The following is a 21,349-nucleotide window of genomic DNA, read 5'->3' on the forward strand; positions in this document are numbered from 1 at the left end:
GAATCATGTGGGAATAGTGGATGAGGGCAGGTATATCTCGCCCAGATACCTTTCCTATGTGGCCTAGTCTGGTCAGTATCTCACCTGGTGACTAATGAATAATGGGAAATAATGGGAGGCAGATATAAAAGGATGCAAGGTGGTTTTGTGAGTGTCTCAGCCTGGGAACACAGAGAGCCTGTCTGTGTGAGAGACACACGTTAGTGAAAGCAGTGCCCACTGCAACTGTGGTTTGGCTGGACGGGAGAAGCCCGCCATTTGGTAGTTAGGTTGTACTTTGTTTAGTTAGTGCCGGACAGGCAAGGATTTGGTTTATGTTTTTTTTCTTTATGCATTGCTTTCACCTTTAATAAACCTGACCCAGTGTCAGTTATACCCGGACCCCGGCTGTGCGCCTGAGTTTCATGCTGAACGCACGTGACCTGTGACCCCAGCAAAGGCGATCCCGGAGTGTTTTATCACATTGTGGTGGAGAACGCAGGCATCACGTTGGAAGCATGAGCATGGAGGACGTTTTGAAGGCGCTGGTACAGTCCACCGCCGTCCAGCAAGAAGCTAATCGGGTGATGATGGCCCAGCTGAAGGAGTTGGTGGACATGACAGCTACCGATCGTTCGCTTCTCCAGCAGGTGGCACAGCGTCTGGCAAGCTTACCTGAGGTTAACCTGGAAGCCGAGTCGAGAGTGATTCACGTGAGTCGGTACTGGCAGATGACGTCGAGGCATACCTGACCACGTTTGAACGGACGGCGGTGCGAGAAAAATGGCCGAAGGCACGATGGGCCGGGCTGATTGCCCCGTTTCTTTCCGGTGAGGCCCAAAAGGCTTATTATGACTTAGAACCTGAAGCTGCGCAGGACTTTGACAAACTGAAAGCCGAGATCTTGGCCCGGCTGGGAGTGACGACCGCTGTCCGTGCACAGAGAGTGCATCAATGGACTTATCAGCCGGATAAACCACCGCGGTCACAGATGTTCGACCTGATCCACGTGACGGAGAAGTGGCTACAACCCGAGGTGTTGACAGCGCCAGAGATAATCCAGAGAGTCGTCATGGACAAGTACCTGAGAGCTCTACCGCCAGCCCTGAGGAAGTGGGTAAGCCATGGAAATCCTACGACGGCAGATCAACTGGTGGATCTGGTTGAACGTTACTCCGTGGCGGAAGGACTCCGAGACGACGCTACCCCACCTCGTTCTTCATCATCTCCACGTGGAACCGGTAAGACTGTTCCAGGGAGTAGGGGAGAAGGAAAAATCCCTAAGACAGTGGAGGAGGAAAACGGGACTGCCCGCACTGCGGGGCCGAGAGTAACGAACTATGGTCTAAGCAGGGGGCCCGTTAGGTGTTTCCGCTGCCAAGAGATGGCTCACATTGCTGCGAACTGTCCAGTCACTGCTGAACCCATGCAGTGCGACGTCACAGACTCTAAAAACCGCATGTCTATGGTGGCACGGGTAGTGAGTGTGAATGCCGGTCAAAAGGATGTGGAAAAACACTTGTGTGATTTAACTGTTGATGGCAAAAATGTGGTGGCATTGTTAGACTCGGGAAGTGTGGTGACTCTGGTGAAGGCCAGTCTGGTGTCAGCCCTGACTGGACCATCAGACAAATTTTCTGTAACGTGTGTGCATGGAGACACCTGTTCATACCTCACCACGGTCATATGCATTACTACTTCCTATGGGTCTTTGCAACATGCGTTATTGCATGATGTTATCTTGGGCCGGGATTTTCCCCACTTCTGGCAATTGTGGGAGAATCAGTTGATACCCCAGGGGAATAGTGTACATGATTCTTCTCCCAGGGCGCGTGTGGGTCCCGAACCCCTGGAAGAGGTCCCCCCGGAAGACTAGGGGGAAGAGTTTGCTGGAAATGACCTGCAGTTCCCGTTTTCAGTCATGACGGGTGATACGGAGGAGACCAGGGAAGAGGAGGAGGCCGACAGCCGTCCACCTCCCCGTTTGCCGGATTTGGAAGTTCAGAAAGATGACTTCCAAAGTGAGCAAATAAAGGATCCTACCCTTTCTCAGGCTAGGACAAATGTAAAAGTGATAAATGGGGTACCCGTAGAACCTGGCTCTAGGCTGGCACATCCTTACATGGTCCTGGAAAATGATTTACTCTATCAAATAGAGAAAAAGGGGGAAGACACGGTTCAACTATTAGTCGTGCCAAAACCCTACCGGCGGCAGGTGCTGGACCTGGCCCACGGACATGTGATGGGAGGTCACCTGGGAGTCCAGAAAACCACCGAAAGGATATTACACTGTTTTGTTTGGCCAGGCATGCATCACGATATTCGTGTATATTGTGAGTCTTGTCCTGACTGCCAAGCCTCTGCGCCTAAGCCCCGGTTCTGTAGCCCTTTGGTACCCCTACCTATTATTGAGGTCCCGTTTGAGAGGATTGGGATGGATTTAGTTGGGCCCCTTCCACGGTCTGCACGTGGACACCAACATATCCTGGTCATCTTGGATTATGCCACTCGTTACCCGGAGGCCATCCCTTTGCGTAACACGGCCACCAAGACGATTGCCAAGGAACTGGTGCATGTGTTTAGTCGGGTCGGTATACCAAAACAGATACTCACCGACCAGGGGACCCCCTTTATGTCCAGGGTAATGAAGGAGCTCTGCCGGTTGTTACAAATCGAACCGTTACGCACATCCGTGTATCACCCTCAAACAGACGGGCTGGTTGAACGGTTCAATAAAACTCTGAAGCAGATGCTGAGAAAGGTGATAGACAAGGATGGGAAGAACTGGGACTATTTACTTCCGTATTTGCTTTTTGCCATCAGGGAAGTACCCCAGTCTTCCACGGGATTCTCGCCTTTCGAGTTATTGTACGCCCGACGTCCTCGCGGACTGTTAGACGTCGCAAAAGAAACCTGGGAGGGTCAGGTCACTCCGTTTAAAACGGTGGTAGATCACGTATCCCAAATGCAGGACCGTATTGCGGCTGTTATGCCTATCGTCAAAGAACACATGATGCAGGCTCAAGGAGCCCAAAAAAGAATCTATGATAGGGGCGCCAAGATCCGTACGTTCGCACCCGGAGATAGGGTGTTGATCCTGGTTCCCACAGTGGACAGTAAGTTCCTAGCAAAGTAGCAGGGCCCCTTTGAGATTAAGGAAAGAGTTGGTGAAGTAAACTACAAAGTATACCAGGCAGGTAAACGGAAACATGAACAGATTTATCATGTAAATCTGATAAAACCCTGGAAAGATCGATCTGCCTTGTCAGCGGAGCTGGCCCGTCCCGTCTGCTCGCATACCGTACTGGAGGTATGGGTTGCAGAGACTCTCTCGGAGCGGCAAAAGACTGAGGTCAGGCAGTTTCTACTTCACAACCAAAAGTTTTTCTCAGAAAAACCCGGGCAGAATACGCTAATGAAACATGACATCGTAATGGAACCTGGTGTCACAGTTCACGTGAAACCCTACAGAACTCCGGAAGCGCGCCGTGAAGCCGTTTCGCGAGAAGTGAAGGCAATGTTAGAGTTAGGTGTCACTGAGGAATCGCACAGTGCTTGGTCCAGCCCGATTGTGTTAATTCCTAAACCGGACAGCACAATCCGATTCTGCAATGACTTCAGGAAACTGAATGCGGTCTCAAAATTTGATGCCTACCCTATGCCCCGGGTCGACGAGTTAATAGATCGGTTAGGAAAAGCGCGGTATATTACGACCCTAGACCTAACAAAGGGGTATTGGCAGATCCCTCTGGCGGAGGCTGCCAGAGAAAAGACGGCATTTGCTACGCCGGAAGGTCTATTTCAGTATGTGTATATGCCGTTTGGACTGCACAGAGCACCGGCGACCTTCCAGAGACTGATGGATCGAGTCCTGAGGCCACATAGGCAGTACGCTTCGGCCTATTTGGATGACATTGGCATTTACAGCTTGGACTGGGAGACTCATCTCCAGCAAGTACAAGCTGTGATTGACGACCTGTGGGAGGCAGGTCTAACCGCGAACCCCAAGAAATGTCACATCGGGCTAGAAGAAGCCCGGTATTTGGGGTATGTAATTGGGAGGGGTGTTGTTAAACCCCAGGTTGATAAGATTCAAGCGGTTCAGGACTGGCCGCAACCTGTCAACAAGAAGCAGGTGCAAGCCTTTCTGGGGATCGCCGGCTATTATCGCCGGTTCAAACCCAATTTTGCAGCCATCGCTACCCCCCTGACGGATCTTACCAAAGGGAAAGACTCCGTCATGATTAAATGGAATTTAGCGGCTGAAGAAGCCTTCCATAGCCTTAAACGGGCACTTTGCTCTCAACCCGTACTGGTGACTCCGGACTTCCGCAGCGAGTTTGTGGTACAAACAGATGCCTCTGATACTGGTATTGGGGCCGTTCTGTCACAAGTGAGGGACGGAGTGGAACACCCAGTCCTCTATCTCAGCAGGAAGCTGAATAAACATGAGCAAAAGTATGCGGTAGTAGAAAAAGAGTGCCTAGCCATTAAGTGGGCGATAGAGTCCCTCAAATATTACCTGGTGGGCAGAAAGTTCAGGCTGATCACTGACCATGCCCCTCTCAAGTGGATGCACTTGCACAAGGAACGGAATAGCCGGGTGACCCAGTGGTTCCTTGGCCTGCAGGCCTACACTTTTACGGTGGAGCACCGCCCAGGGGTACAGATGGGGAATGCAGATGCCCTGTCCCGAGTGCACTGTTTGGCGGGTGTCATTGCTCGACCAGAGTGGTCTGAGCAGAGGGGGGGATATGTGAGAATCATGTGGGAATAGTGGATGAGGGCAGGTATATCTCGCCCAGATACCTTTCCTATGTGGCCTAGTCTGGTCAGTATCTCACCTGGTGACTAAAGAATATTGGGAGGTGGATATAAAAGGATGCCAGGTGGTTGTGTGTCTCAGCCTGGGAACACAGAGAGCCTGTGTGTGAGAGACACACGTGAGTGAAAGCAGTGCCCACTGCAACTGTGGTTTGGCTGGACGGGAGAAGCCCGCCAATTGGTAGTTAGGTTGTACTTTGTTTAGTTAGTGCCGGACAGGCAAGGATTTGTTTTATGTTTTTTTTTCTTTATGCATTGCTTTCACCTTTAATAAACCTGACCCAGTGTCAGTTATACCCGGACCCCGGCTGTACGCCTGAGTTTCATGCTGAACGCACGTGACCTGTGACCCCAGCAAAGGCGATACCGGAGTGTTTTATCACGCCACATTCAAGAAGTTTATTAACCCTTTAAGTGCTTCACAGGAACTAAAGCAATGTGGAAGGAAAAAATTAACATTTAATTTTTTTTTCAAAAAATTTACTTCAGAACCATTTTTTTTATTTTCACAAGTGTTAAAAGAGAAAATCAACCACAAAACTTGTTGTACAATTTCTCCTGAATACGCCGATACCCCATATGTGGGGGTAAACCACTTTTTCAGCACACGGCAGAGCTCGCAAGGGATGGAGCGCCGTTTGAATTTTTCAACGCAGAATTGGCTGGAATTGAGATCGGATGCCATGTTGCGTTCGGAGAGCCCTTAATGTGCCTAAACAGTGGAAACCTCCAACAAGTGACCCCATTTTGGAAACTAGACCCATTAAGGAACTTATCTAGATGTGTGGTGAGCACTTTGAACCTTCAAGTGCTTCACAGAAGTTTATAACGTAGAGCAGAGAAAATAAGAAAACCAGTTTTTTTCCACAAAAATGATCTTTTCGCCCCCAAATTTTTATTTTTACAAGTGTAACAGGAGAAATCATACCCCCATAGTTATTGTGCGATTTGTCCTGAGTACGCTGATACCCCTTATGTGGGGGGGAACCACTGTTTGGGTACATGGGAGAGCTTGGAAGGGAAGGAGTGCCATTTTGGAATGCAGACTTTGATGGAATGGTCTGCGGGCGTCATGTTGCGTTTGCAGAGCCCCTGATGGGCCTAAACAGTGGAAACCCCCCACAAGTGACCCCATATTGGAAATTAGACCCCCTAAGGAACTTATCTAGATGTGTGGTGAGCACTTTGAACCCCCAAGCGCTTCACAGAAATTTATAAACGCAGAGCCGTGAAAATAAAAAATCTTTTTTTATTTCCACAAGTGATTTTTTTAGACCCAATTTTTAGACCCCCAAAGTTGGTAAATAGTGGAAACCCCTCAATTCTTGCTCCAACCCTAACCCCAACACACCCCTAACCCTAATCCCAACCCTAATCCCAACCCTAATCCGAATTCTAACCCTAATCCTATTTCGTCCTAACCCTAATTCTAACCCTAGCCCAACCCTAACCCTAACGGAAAACTGAAAAAAAAAATATTTTCTTTATTTTGTTATGTTGGCCTAACTAAGGGGGTGATAAACGGGGGGGATTATGTACTATTTTGTTTATTTTGATCACGATGATAGTTTATCATCGTGATCAAAATGAATGAATGGAATCTGCCAGCCGGAGCCGGCGGGACGCGGGACCACTGGGAGGGGACCATGGACCACGGAGAGGTACTGGGGGGGGATCGGGGACCCTATTTCTCTCTCCTCTGACGTGCGATCACATCAGAGGAAAGAGAAATTTAACCCCTTCACGACCAAGCCTATTTTGACCTTAATGACCAGGCCATTTTTTGCAATTCTGACCAGTGTCCCTTTATGAGGTAATAACTCAGGAACGCTTCAACAGATCCTAGCGATTCTGAGATTGTTTTTTCGTGACATATTGGGCTTCATGTTTGTGGTAAATTTAGGTCGATAATTTTTGCGTTTATTTGTGAAAAAATCAGAAATCTGGCGAAAATTTTGAAAATTTCTCAATTTTCAAATTTTGAATTTTTATTCTGTTAAACCAGAGAGTTATGAGACACAAAATAGTTACTAAATAACATTTCCCACATGTCTACTTTACATCAGCACAATTTTGGAAACAAAATATTTTTGTTAGGAAGTTATAAGGGTTAAAAGTTGACCAGCGATTTCTCATTTTTACAATACAATTTACAAAACCATTTTTTTAGGGACCACCTCACATTTGAAGTCACTTTGAGGGGTCTATATGGCAGAAAATACCCAAAAGTGACACCATTCTAAAAACTGCACCCCTCAAGCTACTCAAAACTACATTCAATAAGATTATTAACCCTTCAGGTGTTTCACAGGAACTAAAGCAACGTGGAAAGAAAAAATGGACATTTTAATTTTTACAACAAAAATTTTCTTTTAGCATCAATTTTTTCATTTTCACATGGGCAACAGGATAAAATGGATCCTAAAACTAGTTGGGCAATTTCTCCTGAGTACACCGATACCTCATATGTGGTCATAAACCACTGTTTGAGAGCACAGCAGGGTCCGGAAGGGAAGGGGCACCATTTGACTTTTTGAATGGAAAATTAGCTCCAATCGTTATCATACACCATGTCGCGTTTGGAGAGCCCCTGTGCAACTAAACATTGGAGCTCCCCCACAAGTGACCCCATTTTGGAAACTAGACCCCCTAAGGAACTTATCTAGATGTGTAGTGAGCACTTTGAACCCCAAAGTGCTTCACAAAAGTTTATAACACAGAGCAGTGAAAATAAAAAATATTTTTTTTTCCTCAAAAATGATTTTTTTCAGCCAGCAATTTTTTATTTTCACAAGGGTAGCAGGATAAATTGGACCCCAAAAGTTGTTGTACAATTTATCCTGAGTACACTGGTGCCCCATATATGGGGGGAACCATTGTTTGGGCACACGTAACGGCTCGGAATGGAAGTTCTGACGTTTTGAAATGCAGACTTTGATGGAATGGTCTGCGGCCGTCGTTACGTTTGCAGAGCCCCTGATGTGCCTAAACGATAGAAACCCCCCTCAAGTGACCCCATTTTGGAAACTAGACCTCCCAAGGAACTTATCTAGATGCCTGGTGAGCATTTTGAACCCCCATGTGCTTCACAGAAGCTTATTACGCAGAGACGTGAAAATAAAAAATAAAAAAATTTCCACAAAAATATTTTTTTAGCCCCCAATTTTTTATTTTTCCAAGGGTACCAGGAGAAATTAGACTCCCAAAGTTGTTGTGCAATTTCTCCTGAGTACGCTGATACCCCATATGTTGGGGTAAACCACTGTTTGGGCACACGTCGGGGCTTGGAAGGAAGGGAGCACCGTTTAACTTTTTGAACGCAAAATTGGCTCGAATCAATGGTTGCACCATGTCGCGTTTGGAGACCCCCTGATGTGCCTAAACAGTGGAAACCCCACAATTCTAACATCAACCCTAACCCCAACACACCCCTAACCACAGCCCTAACCCCAACACATCCCTAACCCTAATCATAACCCTAACCACAAGCCTAACCCTAATTCCAATCCTAACCCTAATTCCAACCCTAACCCTAATTCTAACCCTAATTCCAACCCTAACCCTAATTCTAACCCTAACCCTCTTTCCAACCCCAAATCTCTTTCCAACCCTAACCCTCTTTCCAACCCTAACCCTCTTTCCAACTCTAACCCTAACCCTCTTTCCAACCCTAACCCTCTTTCCAACCCTAACCCTAGCCTTAATGGAAAAATAAAAATAATTTATTTATTTTATTAGTTGATCCTGCCTATGGGGCTGATAAACGGGGGGTTTATTTACTTTTCATTCTATTTTGATCACTGTGAGAGTTTATCACAGAGATCGAAATGAATGAATGGAAATTGCAGCCGGCGGGCGCACTGCGCATGCGCCCTCCATTTTCCAATATGGCGGCGCCCATGGTCCGGAACCGTGGGACACCGGGAGCCATAGCAGCACTCGGTGAGTACCGGGGGGTGGGAGGAGGGGCGATCGGAAGCCGGCAGAGAGCGGAGGGAAGGCGGGGGGGGGAGATGATGACAGCGGCGGCACATCGCCACTGTCATTCAGTGGCGGGGGGCAGATCGCCCCCGTTAACGGGTGTGGGGGGGGGTCGGATCGCTGTCACCAGCCATGTCCGATGCTACAGCAGCGTCGGACATGGCTGGATTGTAATATTTCATCAATTTTCATCGATGAAATATTACTATCGCTCTGATTGGCTGTTTCACTTTTAACAGCCAATCAGAGCGATCGTAGTCACATGGGGGTGAAGCCACGCCCCCTAAGGTGAAGAACAAAGCCCCCTGCATCTGCGGGTCGGGTGACCTTTCAGTGACCTAGGTCACCCGACCCGCAGGGGGGCTTTAAAGTCATGACGCCACATAGGCGTCACTGGTCAGACTGGCACCAGTTTTCATGACGCCTATGTGGCATCATTGGTCGGGAAGGGGTTAATGCACAATCGCTGCTTTTTTTTTTTGCGGTCGCCGTTATAGGGTTAATAATGGCGATCGCAAAAGTGGGGTCGGTAAAAACCGACCGATTCATGTTCTCTGGGGTCTCGGCTACCCCCGGCAGCCGAGACCCCGGAGAAAATTCGACACTGGGGGGCGATATTCACTTTCTCCACAGCGCCGTGAATTAGTGGCGCTGTGGTTTATGTACACTTAAATACCGCCGTTAAAAGGCGTATCGGTGGTCGCTAAGGGGTTAAAGAATGTTATAAGTAATGCACTCAACTTCCATGGCCTGTATGTATACATATCACGCAAGACTTCATTGCTGAACAAAAAGCATGTTCAAGCACATTAAGGCTAAGTGCACACGTACCGGAACTCTCGCGGAAATTACCGTGAGAGTTCCGGAATTCCTTTCTGCGGGAAAATTGCATTTTAAATTCCCGTGATTTTCCCGCGGAAAAACTAGCATTTTGCAAGCGTAATTAGCTTGCAGAATGCTGGCGTTTTCCAAGCGATCTGTAGCATCGCTTGGAGAACTGATTGACAGGTTGGTCACACTCATCAAACATAGTGTTTGACAAGTGTGACCAACTTTTTACTACTGAGGCCGCCTATGCGGCATCAGTAGTAAAAGATAGAATGTAAAAAAAAATAAAAAATGGTGTTATTCTCACCTTCCGATGTACCGCGCATTCGTTCCCAGTAATCCTTTGCGAAAATGCCAGCGATGACGTCCGTTCTCGCGGGATTGCGATGTCTCGCGGTAATTCGCGATGACGTCACGCGAATTACCGCGAGACTTCGCGATCCCGCGAGAACGGACGTCATCGCGGGCATTTTCGCAAAGGATTACTGGGAACGGATGCGTGGAGAGGGGCGGGAATGCTGCGCGGGACACCGGAAGGTAAGAATAACAATATTTTTTATTTTAAATTCTATTTTTTACAGGGATATGGTACCCAAAGCCCGGAGGACAGTGTCCTCTCCTCCGGACCGTGGGTACCATCCGCAAATGTTCTGCTGACTTTCCGCATGGTGTGCACAGCCACATGCGGGAAGTAAGCGGAACAATGCATTCCTATGGGTGCGGGATCGCCGCGATTCCGCAAATTAATGAGCATGCTGCGGTTTTTACCGCAAAGCGATTCCGCCACGGTAAAAACCGCAGCATTAGAACAGCATTGCGGAATCCCATAGGAATGCATGGGATGCTTATTTTTCGCGTTTTCGCGGCAAAATCGCGCGGTTAAAACCGCCGCAGAAACGCGAAAAAAACGCTACGTGTGAACTCAGCCTTAAAGTTTGCTCAACAACATTTAGACAAGCCTGTGACATATGGGAGAATAATCTGTTCAGATGAGACCAAAACTGAACTATTTGGATGCCATAATAGGCACCATGTTTGGAGGCCAAAAGGCACTGCATATCACCAAAAACCACCATACCAACAGTGAAGTTTGGAGATGGGAACATCACGGTTTGGGGCAGTTTTTCAGCATACGGCACTTGCAAATTTCATATAATTGAAAGAAGGATGAATGGACAAATGAACAGAGACATTCTTGATAAAAATCTGCTGCAATCTAAAAGGATGATGAAGATAAAACGAGGGTGGACATTTATGCAAGACAATGATACCAAACACACAGCCAAGGGAACTCTCAATTGGTTTCAGAGAAAGAAAATAAAGCTGCTACAATGGCCCAGCCAAATACGACCTGAATCCAATAGAAAGTTTATGGAAGGGACTAAAGCTTAGCGTTCATAGAAGGAGCTCATGGGACTTTCAGGATTTGAAGAGTGTTTGTGTGGCAGAATGGGCCAAAATCATACCAGAGCAATGCATGCGACTAGTTTCTTTCTACAGTAGGTGACTGGAAGCTGTCCTCACCAACTAAGAGAGGTATAATAAGTATTCCGTAAATTTCAGTAAGCGAGTTCAATACTTTTTCCCTGAGTCATTTCTCATTATTACAAATAATTTACAGCTCTCTATGGTTTAATTTCTTTGCCTGTGGGGATTGTATGGATTTTTACCAACAGTTTTTTCCTATTTCACCTATTTCATACGCAAGATCGTTTTACGATTTAACTAAGTGTGGGGATCAGATGCAATTTTATAAAAAAAAAGAAAAATAGCTGTAAAGTGAGCACCTTTTACAGGTTCTGAATGTACTAGAATGTCATTTTCACACATAGCCTTGCTCAAACGAGGAACGGCTTTTTACATTGTTTTGTATTGGTATTAATCAGGTTTACATTAAGCTTAATCCGTCTAAGTCAAGATCCATCTACACAGCACGATTATCGGAATGCTTCTTTTCTAATCATCTTGGAAAGTCAAAACAGGCTGCTGATCACCCGACGAAAGAGCAACACACTCGTCATCAGGAGAAGTGATCTTTTGGATTGCATAACAGATCTCGGCAGCGCATTGCCCTGTATAAATAGGACTTGTGCTGCCGAGTACAATGGCATCCTATGTGCACTGACCATGTATTAGAGTTCGTTCAATGTGCATCTGAAGCAGTCCGGCCTTTGTAAAAAGGATATTAAACGACTACTGACCCTCAAGCGTTTATGCTGCGCATCACACAGTATAAATGGACCCTTAGTCCCTTCTAAAGTCTGACCCATGTACGGGGCACATTAGTTCTGGCATTCTTACCCATTACTATATGACCTATAGCGCCCAAATATAGTGCAGAGAATTATGGCAGGGCAAAGATATACTTATGATAAAATAATATATAAATACTAATATACAGTGGGTACGGAACGTATTCAGACCCCTTCAAATTTTTCACACTTTGCTTCAATGCAGCCATTTGGTAAATTCAAAAAAGTTCTTTTTTTTCTCATTAATGTGCACTCTGCACCCCATCTTGGCTGAAAAAAAAAAAACAGAAATGTAGAAATTTTTGCAAATTTATTTAAAAAGAAAAACTGAAATATCACATGGTCATAAGGATTCAGACCCTCATATATAAGTCACATGCTGTACATTTCCTTGTGATCCTTCTTGAGATGGTTCTACTCCTTCATTGGAGTCCAGCTGTATATAATTAAACGGACAGGACTTGACTTGCAAAGGCACACAACTCTCTATATAAGACCTCACAGCTCACAGTGCACGTCAGACCAAATGAGAATCATGAGGTCAAAGAACTGGCCAAGAAGCTCAGAGAGAATTGTGGCAAGGCACAGATCTGGTCAAGGTTACTAAAGAATTTCTGCAGTACTTAAGGTTCCTAAGAGCACAGTGACCTCCATAATCCTTAAATGGAAGAAGTTTGGGACCACCAGAAGTCTTCCTACACCTGACTGTCCAGCCAAACTGAGCAATCATGGGAGAAGAGCCTTGGTGAGAGAGGTAAAGAAGAACCCCAAGATCACTGTGGCTGAGCTCCACAGATGCAGTAGGGAGATGGGAGAAAGTTCCACAAAGTCATCTATCACTGCAGCCCTCCACCAGTCGGGCCTTTATGGCAGAGTGGCCAGATGGAAGCCTCTCCTCAGTGCAAGACATATGAAAGTCCGCATAGAGTTTGCTAAAAAAAAGCACATGAAGGACTCCCAGACTATGAAAAATAAAATTCTCTGGTCTGATGAGACAAAGATAGAACTTTTTGGTGATTTTCCAAGTGGTATGTGTGGAGAAAACCAAGCAATGCTCATCACCTGCCCAATACAATGCCAACAATGAAACATGGTGGTGGCAGCATCATGCTATGTGGGTGTTTTTCAGCTGTAGGACAGGACAACTGGTTGCAATTGAAGGAAACATGAATGCGGCTAAGTACAGAGATATCCTGCATGAAAACCTCTTCCAGAGTGCTCTGGACCTCAGACTTGGCCGGAGGTTCACCTTCCAACAAGACAATGACCCTAAGCACACAGCTAAAATAACAAAAGAGTGGCTTCAGAACAACTCTGTGACCATTCTTGACTGGCCCAGCCAGAGCCCTGACCTAAACCCAAATGAGCATCTCTGGAAAGACCTAAAAATGGCTGTCCACCAACGTTCACCATCCATTCTGATGGAACTGGAGAGGACCTGCAAGGAAGAATGGCAGAGGATCCCCAAATCCAGGTGTGAAAAACTTGTTGCATCATTCCCAAGAAGACTCATGGCTGTACTAGCTCAAAAGGGTGCTTCTACTCCATGAACTTTTTTTGAATTTACCAAATGGCTGCAATGAAACAGAGTGAAAAATTTAAAGGGATCTGAATACTTTCCGTACCCCACTGTATAATGCTGGTGTAAATGAAAAAAGTCTCCCGCTCCATCAGGGAAATAAAATGGACATTAAATTGTACAAACCTGTCAGACACAGCTCTGGCTTTTAGTAATGCTGCCGTGTAGCATATAGTAGCAGACTTTGGAAGACTTATATCTGCAATAACACAGAAAAAGAAGAAATGAGACCTAGTAGCTTTAGAGAGAAAGAAGTTATTATTTTTGCTATATCTCTGAACTGATAAGCATAGCGGTCAGCGGAATGATGATCAGGACAAAATCTCATATCTATGTACCTTAGTTCTCTATATAGGGGCCATTAGGAGCAGTCCCTGAGATAGGGGAGACATCAGTTTAACAGAGGGGAAACAGGAGCAGTCAGAGAGATGGGGGCACAGATAACTGTGTGCAAGAGGGCACACAGAACAGTCTGTGCAACAGAGATGACCATGAGAAGTGATCAGGGAGAGATGGAGGGCCACAGAGCAGTCTGTCAGCGAGGGACACAGAGAGCAGGCTGTGAGAGAGGGCATTTACAGAACAGTCTGTGCAACAGAGATGGCCATGAGGAGTGGTCATCGAGACAGGGAGGTCCACAGAAGGGCAGTCTGTGCGAGAAAGACGGGAACAGAGGGCAGTCTGTGCGAGAAAGACGGGCACAGAGGGCAGTCTGTGCGAGAAAGACGGGCACAGAGGGCAGTCTGTGCGAGAAAGACGGGCACAGAGGGCAGTCTGTGCGAGAAAGACGGGCACAGAGGCCAGTCTGTGCGAGAAAGACGGGCACAGAGGCCAGTCTGTGCGAGAAAGACGGGCACAGAGGCCAGTCTGTGCGAGAAAGACGGGCACAGAGGGCAGTCTGTGTGAGAAAGACGGGCACAGAGGGCAGTCTGTGTGAGAAAGACGGGCACAGAGGGCAGTCTGTGTGAGAAAGACGGGCACAGAGGGCAGTCTGTGTGAGAAAGACGGGCACAGAGGGCAGTCTGTGTGAGAAAGACGGGCACAGAGGGCAGTCTGTGTGAGAAAGACGGGCACAGAGGGCAGTCTGTGTGAGAAAGACGGGCACAGAGGGCAGTCTGTGTGAGAAAGACTGGCACAGAGGGCAGTCTGTGTGAGAAAGACGGGCACAGAGGGCAGCCTGTGTGAGAAAGACGGGCAAAGAGGGCAGTCTGTGTGAGAAAGACGGGCACAGAGGGCAGTCTGTGTGAGAAAGACGGGCACAGAGGGCAGTCTGTGTGAGAAAGACGGGCACAGAGGGCAGTCTGTGTGAGAAAGACGGGCACAGAGAGCAGTCTGTGTGAGAAAGACGGGCACAGAGGGCAGTCTGTGTGAGAAAGACGGGCACAAAGGGCAGTCCGTGTGAGAAAGACGGGCAAAGAGAGCAGTCCGTGAGAGAAAGACGGGCACAGAGGGCAGTCCGTGAGAGAAAGACGTGCACAGAGCGCAGTCCGTGAGAGAAAGACGGGCACAGAGGGCAGTCCGTGTGAGAAAGACTGGCACAGAGGGCAGTCTGTGTGAGAAAGAAGGGCACAGAGGGCAGTCTGTGTGAGAAAGACGGGCACAGAGGGCAGTCTGTGTGAGAAAGACGGGCACAGAGGGCAGTCTGTGTGAGAAAGACGGGCACAGAGGGCAGTCTGTGTGAGAAAGACGGGCACAGAGGGCAGTCTGTGTGAGAAAGACGGGCACAGAGGGCAGTCTGTGTGAGAAAGACGGGCACAGAGGGCAGTCTGTGTGAGAAAGACGGGCACAGAGGGCAGTCTGTGTGAGAAAGACGGGCACAGAGAGCAGTCTGTGTGAGAAAGACGGGCACAGAGGGCAGTCCGTGTGAGAAAGACGGGCACAGAGGGCAGTCTGTGTGAGAAAGACGGGCACAGAGGGCAGTCTGTGTGAGAAAGACGGGCACAGAGGGCAGTCCGTGAGAGAAAGACGGCCACAGAGCGCAGTCCGTGAGAGAAAGACGGCCCCAGAGAGCAGTCTGTGAGAAGACGGCCACAGAGAGCAGTCTGTGAGAGGACGGCCAAAGAGAGCAGTCTGTGAGAGAAGGACGGCCACAGAGAGCAGTCTGTGAGAGGACGGCCACAGAGAGCAGTCTATGACAGGACGGCCACACAAAGAGTAGTCTGTGAGAGGACGGCCACAAAGAGCAGTCTGTGAGAGGACGGCCACAGAAAGCAGTCTATGAGAGAAGGACGGCCACACAGAGCAGTCTGTGAGAGGATGGCCATAGAGAGCAGTCTGTGAGAGGACGGCCAGAGAGCTGTCTGTGAGAGAAGGACGGCCACAGAGAGCAGTCTATGAGAGAAGGACGGCCACACAGAGAGCAATCTGTGAGAGGACGGCCACAGAAAGCAGTCTATGAGAGAAGGACGGCCACACAGAGCAGTCTGTGAGAGGACGGCCATAGAGAGCAGTCTGAGAGAAGGACGGCCACAGAGAGCAGTCTGTGAGAGAAGGACGGGCACAGAGGGCAGTCCGTGTGAGAAAGACAGGCACAGAGGGCAGTCTGTGTGAGAAAGACGGGCACAGAGGGCAGTCTGTGTGAGAAAGACGGGCACAGAGGGCAGTCTGTGTGAGAAAGACGGGCACAGAGGGCAGTCCGTGAGAGAAAGACGGCCACAGAGCGCAGTCCGTGAGAGAAAGACGGCCCCAGAGAGCAGTCTGTGAGAAGACGGCCACAGAGAGCAGTCTGTGAGAGGACGGCCAAAGAGAGCAGTCTGTGAGAGAAGGACGGCCACAGAGAGCAGTCTGTGAGAGAAGGACGGCCACAGAGAGCAGTCTATGACAGGACGGCCACACAGAGAGTAGTCTGTGACAGGACGGCCACAAAGAGCAGTCTGTGAGAGGACGGCCACAGAAAGCAGTCTATGAGAGAAGGACGGCCACACAGAGCAGTCTGTGAGAGGATGGCCATAGAGAGCAGTCTGTGAGAGAAGGACGGCCAGAGAGCTGTCTGTGAGAGAAGGACGGCCACAGAGAGCAGTCTATGAGAGAAGGACGGCCACACAGAGAGCAGTCTGTGAGAGGACGGCCACAGAAAGCAGTCTATGAGAGAAGGACGGCCACACAGAGAAGTCTGTGAGAGGACGGCCATAGAGAGCAGTCTGAGAGAAGGACGGCCACAGAGAGCAGTCTGTGAGAGAAGGACGGCCACAGAGAGCAGTCTGTGAGAGAAGGACGGCCACAGAGAGCAGTCTGTGAGAGAAGGACGGCCACAGAGAGCAGTCTGTGAGAGAAGGACGGCCACAGAGAGCAGTCTGTGAGAGAAGGACGGCCACAGAGAGCAGTCTGTGAGAGAAGGACGGCCACAGAGAGCAGTCTGTGAGAGAAGGACGGCCACAGAGAGCAGTCTATGAGAGAAGGACGGCCACACAGAGAGCAGTCTGTGAGAGGACGACCACAGAGAGCAGTCTGTGAGAGGACGGCCACAGAGAGCAGTCTGAGAGAAGGACGGCCACAGAGAGCAGTCTGAGAGAGAAGGACAGCAACAGAAAGCAGTCTATGAGAGAAGGACGGCCACACAGAGAGCAGTCTGTGAGAGGACGACCACAGAGAGCAGTCTGTGAGAGGACGGCCACAGAGAGCAGTCTGAGAGAAGGACGGCCACAGAGAGCAGTATGTGAGAGGACGGCCACAGAGAGCAGTCTATGAGAGAAGGACGGCCACACAGAGAGCAGTCTGTGAGAGGACGACCACAGAGAGCAGTCTGTGAGAGGACGGCCACAGAGAGCAGTCTGAGAGAAGGACGGCCACAGAGAGCAGACTGTGAGAGGACAGCCACAGAGAGCAGTCTGAGAGAAGGACGGCCACAGAGAGCAGACTGTGAGAGGACGGCCACAGAGAGCAGTCTGAGAGAAGGACGGCCACAGAGAGCAGACTGTGAGAGGACGGCCACAGAGAGCAGTCTGTGAGAGGAGGGACATGGAGAGCAGTCTGTGAGAGGGGCAGGACACAGAGCAGTCTGTAAGAGAGTGGGTCATGGAAAGCAATCTGTCAGAGAAAGAGGGACACAGAAAGCAGCCTGTGAGAGAGAGAGAGGCACAGAGAGCAGTTTACAAAATAAAGAAGGGTACAGAGAGCAGTCTGTAAAAAAAGAGGGTCGAGGAGAACAGTCTGTGAGAAAAAGGGAAACACGGACAGACATCTGTGACTGCTTGGGCTGACTACAACTAAATATAACTATGCATATTGGCTTTGATGTAGAGATTGATTCTAATTCCCAAGTGTTCCCCACAGCAGTGGAACCTCTCAGTCCTCCCCGTTTCAACCTCAGACTTCACCTTCGGCTCAACTAATCCTGAACACAGCCTGCTAACCTCTACTCATGTGTGACATGCATTTTACAGAGACCATCGCTTTTTTTTTATGCCTAAATAGCAGGGCTGTGGAGTCGGAGTCGGAGTCGGTGCTCTTTTTGGTGGAGTCGGAGTTGGAGTCGGTATAAAATGGACCGACTCCGACTCCTAAAATATATAATAAATTGAGTACACTAGTTCAATGCAGGATGTGCTGAATATTTTTTCATAGGAGTTTGGGAAAGTTATGAAATGTCCTATAAATGGCTGTTATATTCCTGATCTAAGGCTACATTCACACACAGCGTTTTTCCTGTGTTTTTTGAGGATACGTTTTTCAGCTGCAAAAGCTGATCATCTTTTAAAAAAAACTGCATCACCTGAAAGGTTTTTGAGCTCATAGATAATATCTTCAATAGCAAAAGCAGATTAGAAATCTGCTCTATCTATATATCCATTTATCCATATCTGTCTATCCATATCGTATCTGTACCAAAAAGAATGAAAACCGGGTAGTACACCAATATATATATTCTGTTCTATCTAAATATCTTGATTATTGGATCATAAAAATGATTAAATGTCTGAGGTTCACATTGTACTACAATAAATTTTTCACTTAAATATAAGCAATATGTGTGGGAGTCGGAGTCGTGGAGTCGGAGTCGGAGTTGGAGTCGGTGTAAGGGAAATTGAGGAGTCGGAGTCGGAGTCGCGGGTTTGGCTTACCGACTCCACAGCCCTGCTAAATAGACATATAGAAAATGAACACGTATGAATGGACTATTTTGGGAGGAACAGGTAAGGTATGGGTCACTCTTGTGCTTTGTGGCTTGACCAATCCTTCTCCATAAAAATTCAGAGGTGATAATGGAGCAGGTGGGAAAAGGAGATGTGGTCTCTTTTCCACCAATAAAAGTGACAGCAAAATGCACAGTGCTGACTGGGACGTGTCGCAGGGCGCTCCTTAGAGCTACCAGTCACATTCGTTTTTCAGCGGGAGGTGTAATAGGTTTCCAAACACTTCAGTCTTTTTTCTCTTTACAACACAATGTGCTATACCATTGACCAAACCTGCCGCAAAATCTGCAACAAATGCAGCTCGTTGTGAGTGGACATTCCCCAACATGTCCTCTGACCCACGCAGAACTCCTCTGCAGCACGTGAATAGGGTTTTTATAAAAATCTCAGATACAGTACTCATATTGTACTGGTCAAACGTTTAGGGTTTCCTGTACAGAAAATCGCACTGATAATCCACATCCACACTAATGCACCATATGTGAGCCTAACCTAAGGAAGGGTATACAATACTTACTATGCTACTAATTACAAACATGATGCAATGGGACTATTTCACTGGCTCTAATAAAGGGATAGAGGCTGTTTCACTCAAGAGCAATGGTATAATAATGCTCCGTAAATGTTATCTTTGTCTTTCATATAGACCCCCATTGCACTAGTGACATCCACAGGCCTTACGAAGGTACTACACTATAGTGTAAACACATATTAATGCTAAAACCTCTTTCCAAAGTGATAGACACCCACAATTTCAATATAAAAATAAACCTTGGTCCCCTTTAAATCAGAGATTTTCAGAACTATAGAACTGCTAATTGCCAATGGCAAGAGTCTGCTAACACAAAATGACTGTTCAAACCAAGCCCGGGCACTCAGTGCACCCCTTGGTCAAAATCTTTAGTGCACCTTCTCACTTCCTTTTGCATATATCTTATTTATTCATCATTATACTTGCTTATATAGCGGCATCATATTCCACAAACTAAATACCCTATTATTTCCCAACAAAATTTACAAAACCAATTTTTTTTTCTTTAGGGACTTTTGGAGAGCAAAATTTGCTGGAATAGATATGTCACACAATTTTTGCTGATCGTGGCAATACCCCACATGTGGCTGCACAGTACTACCTAGCCATATGGCGAGACTCGAGAGGGAGGGAGCGCTATTTGACATTCAGAGAACAAATTATCACAGAATAGTTTGCAGACGTCATATATAGAGTCCCTAAGTACCAGAAGAGCAGATTTCCCACTCAAATGACCCAATTTTGGAAATGTCACCCCTCTGGGAATTTATCTACAGGTGTAATGATGATTTGACTCCACGGGTGTTTTCCAAAAACAAGCAGCAGTGGATGTTGCCGAGTGAAAATTGCAAATTTGCCATTGTAGTACTTGTACGTTGTAGGGCCTAGTACGTTGTAGGGCCTGGCCATACATTATGCCCAGCTCGTGCTTCTGGAGATATGCATCTGAAAATGAAGTAGTCTCCATCGCCACAGAAATGCCAAACATGTGGATACTAAATGTGCTTTAGGCACACTGGGGCTAGAAAGGGGGACATTTGAGACACAGAATTTGTTGGATTTCTTATGGGTGGAGAGGAGCCTTAGCACTTTTCCAGAGTCTTTGTGCTACCAGTACCATGGAAGCCCCCTGTATTTTCATTGACAGATTATGGACATGAGTGGGGACTTGCTTTTGTTGTGGATTGATTTGAAGCTTTTACTGGGAACATTTTGGATCACATTTATCCTGTGTTCTACACTGAGCACTTATATTGGGGGTTCCATCTAAATCTCAGAATGACGTGAATCAGATGAAACCCCCGAAGGGTCCATTTACTATAATGAGGCAGCAGTTACTATGGACTCCATCTGGCCTCTGTTCAGCATTGTCCTTTTCAAAAGTGCACAAAACTGTGGCCAACTGTGCTTTTATGCACGCCTAAAAAGACGGACACCGTCAGATCACAGGTCAGACGGCATCCACATTGTCTCCATCTGTCTCATTATAGGGAATCTTCCGCAGTGGGTTCCGTCTGAATCACCGTAGTTCAGAGATTTAGATGGAAACCCTGATGTAAGCACTCAGAGCAGGATACATGTGAGCCGAGCTTTACTGCAATTTGGGAGGCAGAGGGAACAAATCAGTAGCAGGTCAAGAATTGCTTTTATTTAGTTTTTACGTAGTTTCTCGTGTGGTATAAGTGATAAGGTGACTTTATTCTTCGGGTTGGTGCGATTTCAGAGAAAGCAGATTATATAGTTTTTTTATGTTTGGCTGCTGTCACACACTAAAGAAATATTCTGAGATTTAAAATATTTCTATATTTTGGTTGAGTCAAGTGAGGGCTTTCTTTTGCAGGAGGAGTTGACATTTTTATGGGTACCATTTTTGGGCACATAACATTTTTTTCAATCGCTCTCTATTCCAATTTTTGGGAGGCAAAATCAACAAAAAAACAGCTATTCAGGATATATTATTTTACATGTTGTTCACCGTGTGGTAAAATTTATGAAGCAGCTTTATTCTTACAGTCAGTACGATTACAGCGATACCACATTTATAATTTTTTTTATGTTTTGCTGCTTTAACACAATGAAAGCAATTATTTAGAAAAAAAGAGTTGTTTTTGCATTGCCAAGTTATGAGAGCTATAGCTTTTTAATTTCTCCACTGTTGGAGATGTATGCCAGTTTGTTTTTTGCAGGACAAGATGGCGTTTTCAGCAATACGAATTTTACTTATATTCGTCTATTTGATCCA

At 47.1% G+C, this 21,349-nt stretch overlaps 1 protein-coding gene across 2 annotated transcripts in view; it reads right to left on the bottom strand.

The window, feature by feature from the left end:
- ST7L (suppression of tumorigenicity 7 like) overlaps positions 1–21,349 on the bottom strand; it is a 184,766-nt gene that overhangs the window by 97,704 nt on the left and 65,713 nt on the right. For both annotated transcript variants that reach the window (XM_073557297.1, XM_073557298.1), the window contains exon 10: positions 13,570–13,642. In XM_073557297.1, the coding sequence (XP_073413398.1) occupies positions 13,570–13,642 (73 nt within the window). The remainder of the gene's footprint in view (positions 1–13,569; positions 13,643–21,349) is intronic.

This window comes from Dendrobates tinctorius, unplaced genomic scaffold (assembly GCF_039654945.1).
Source record: "Dendrobates tinctorius isolate UK_male_01 unplaced genomic scaffold, ASM3965494v1 ptg000246l, whole genome shotgun sequence".
Classification (NCBI taxonomy): domain Eukaryota; kingdom Metazoa; phylum Chordata; class Amphibia; order Anura; family Dendrobatidae; genus Dendrobates; species Dendrobates tinctorius.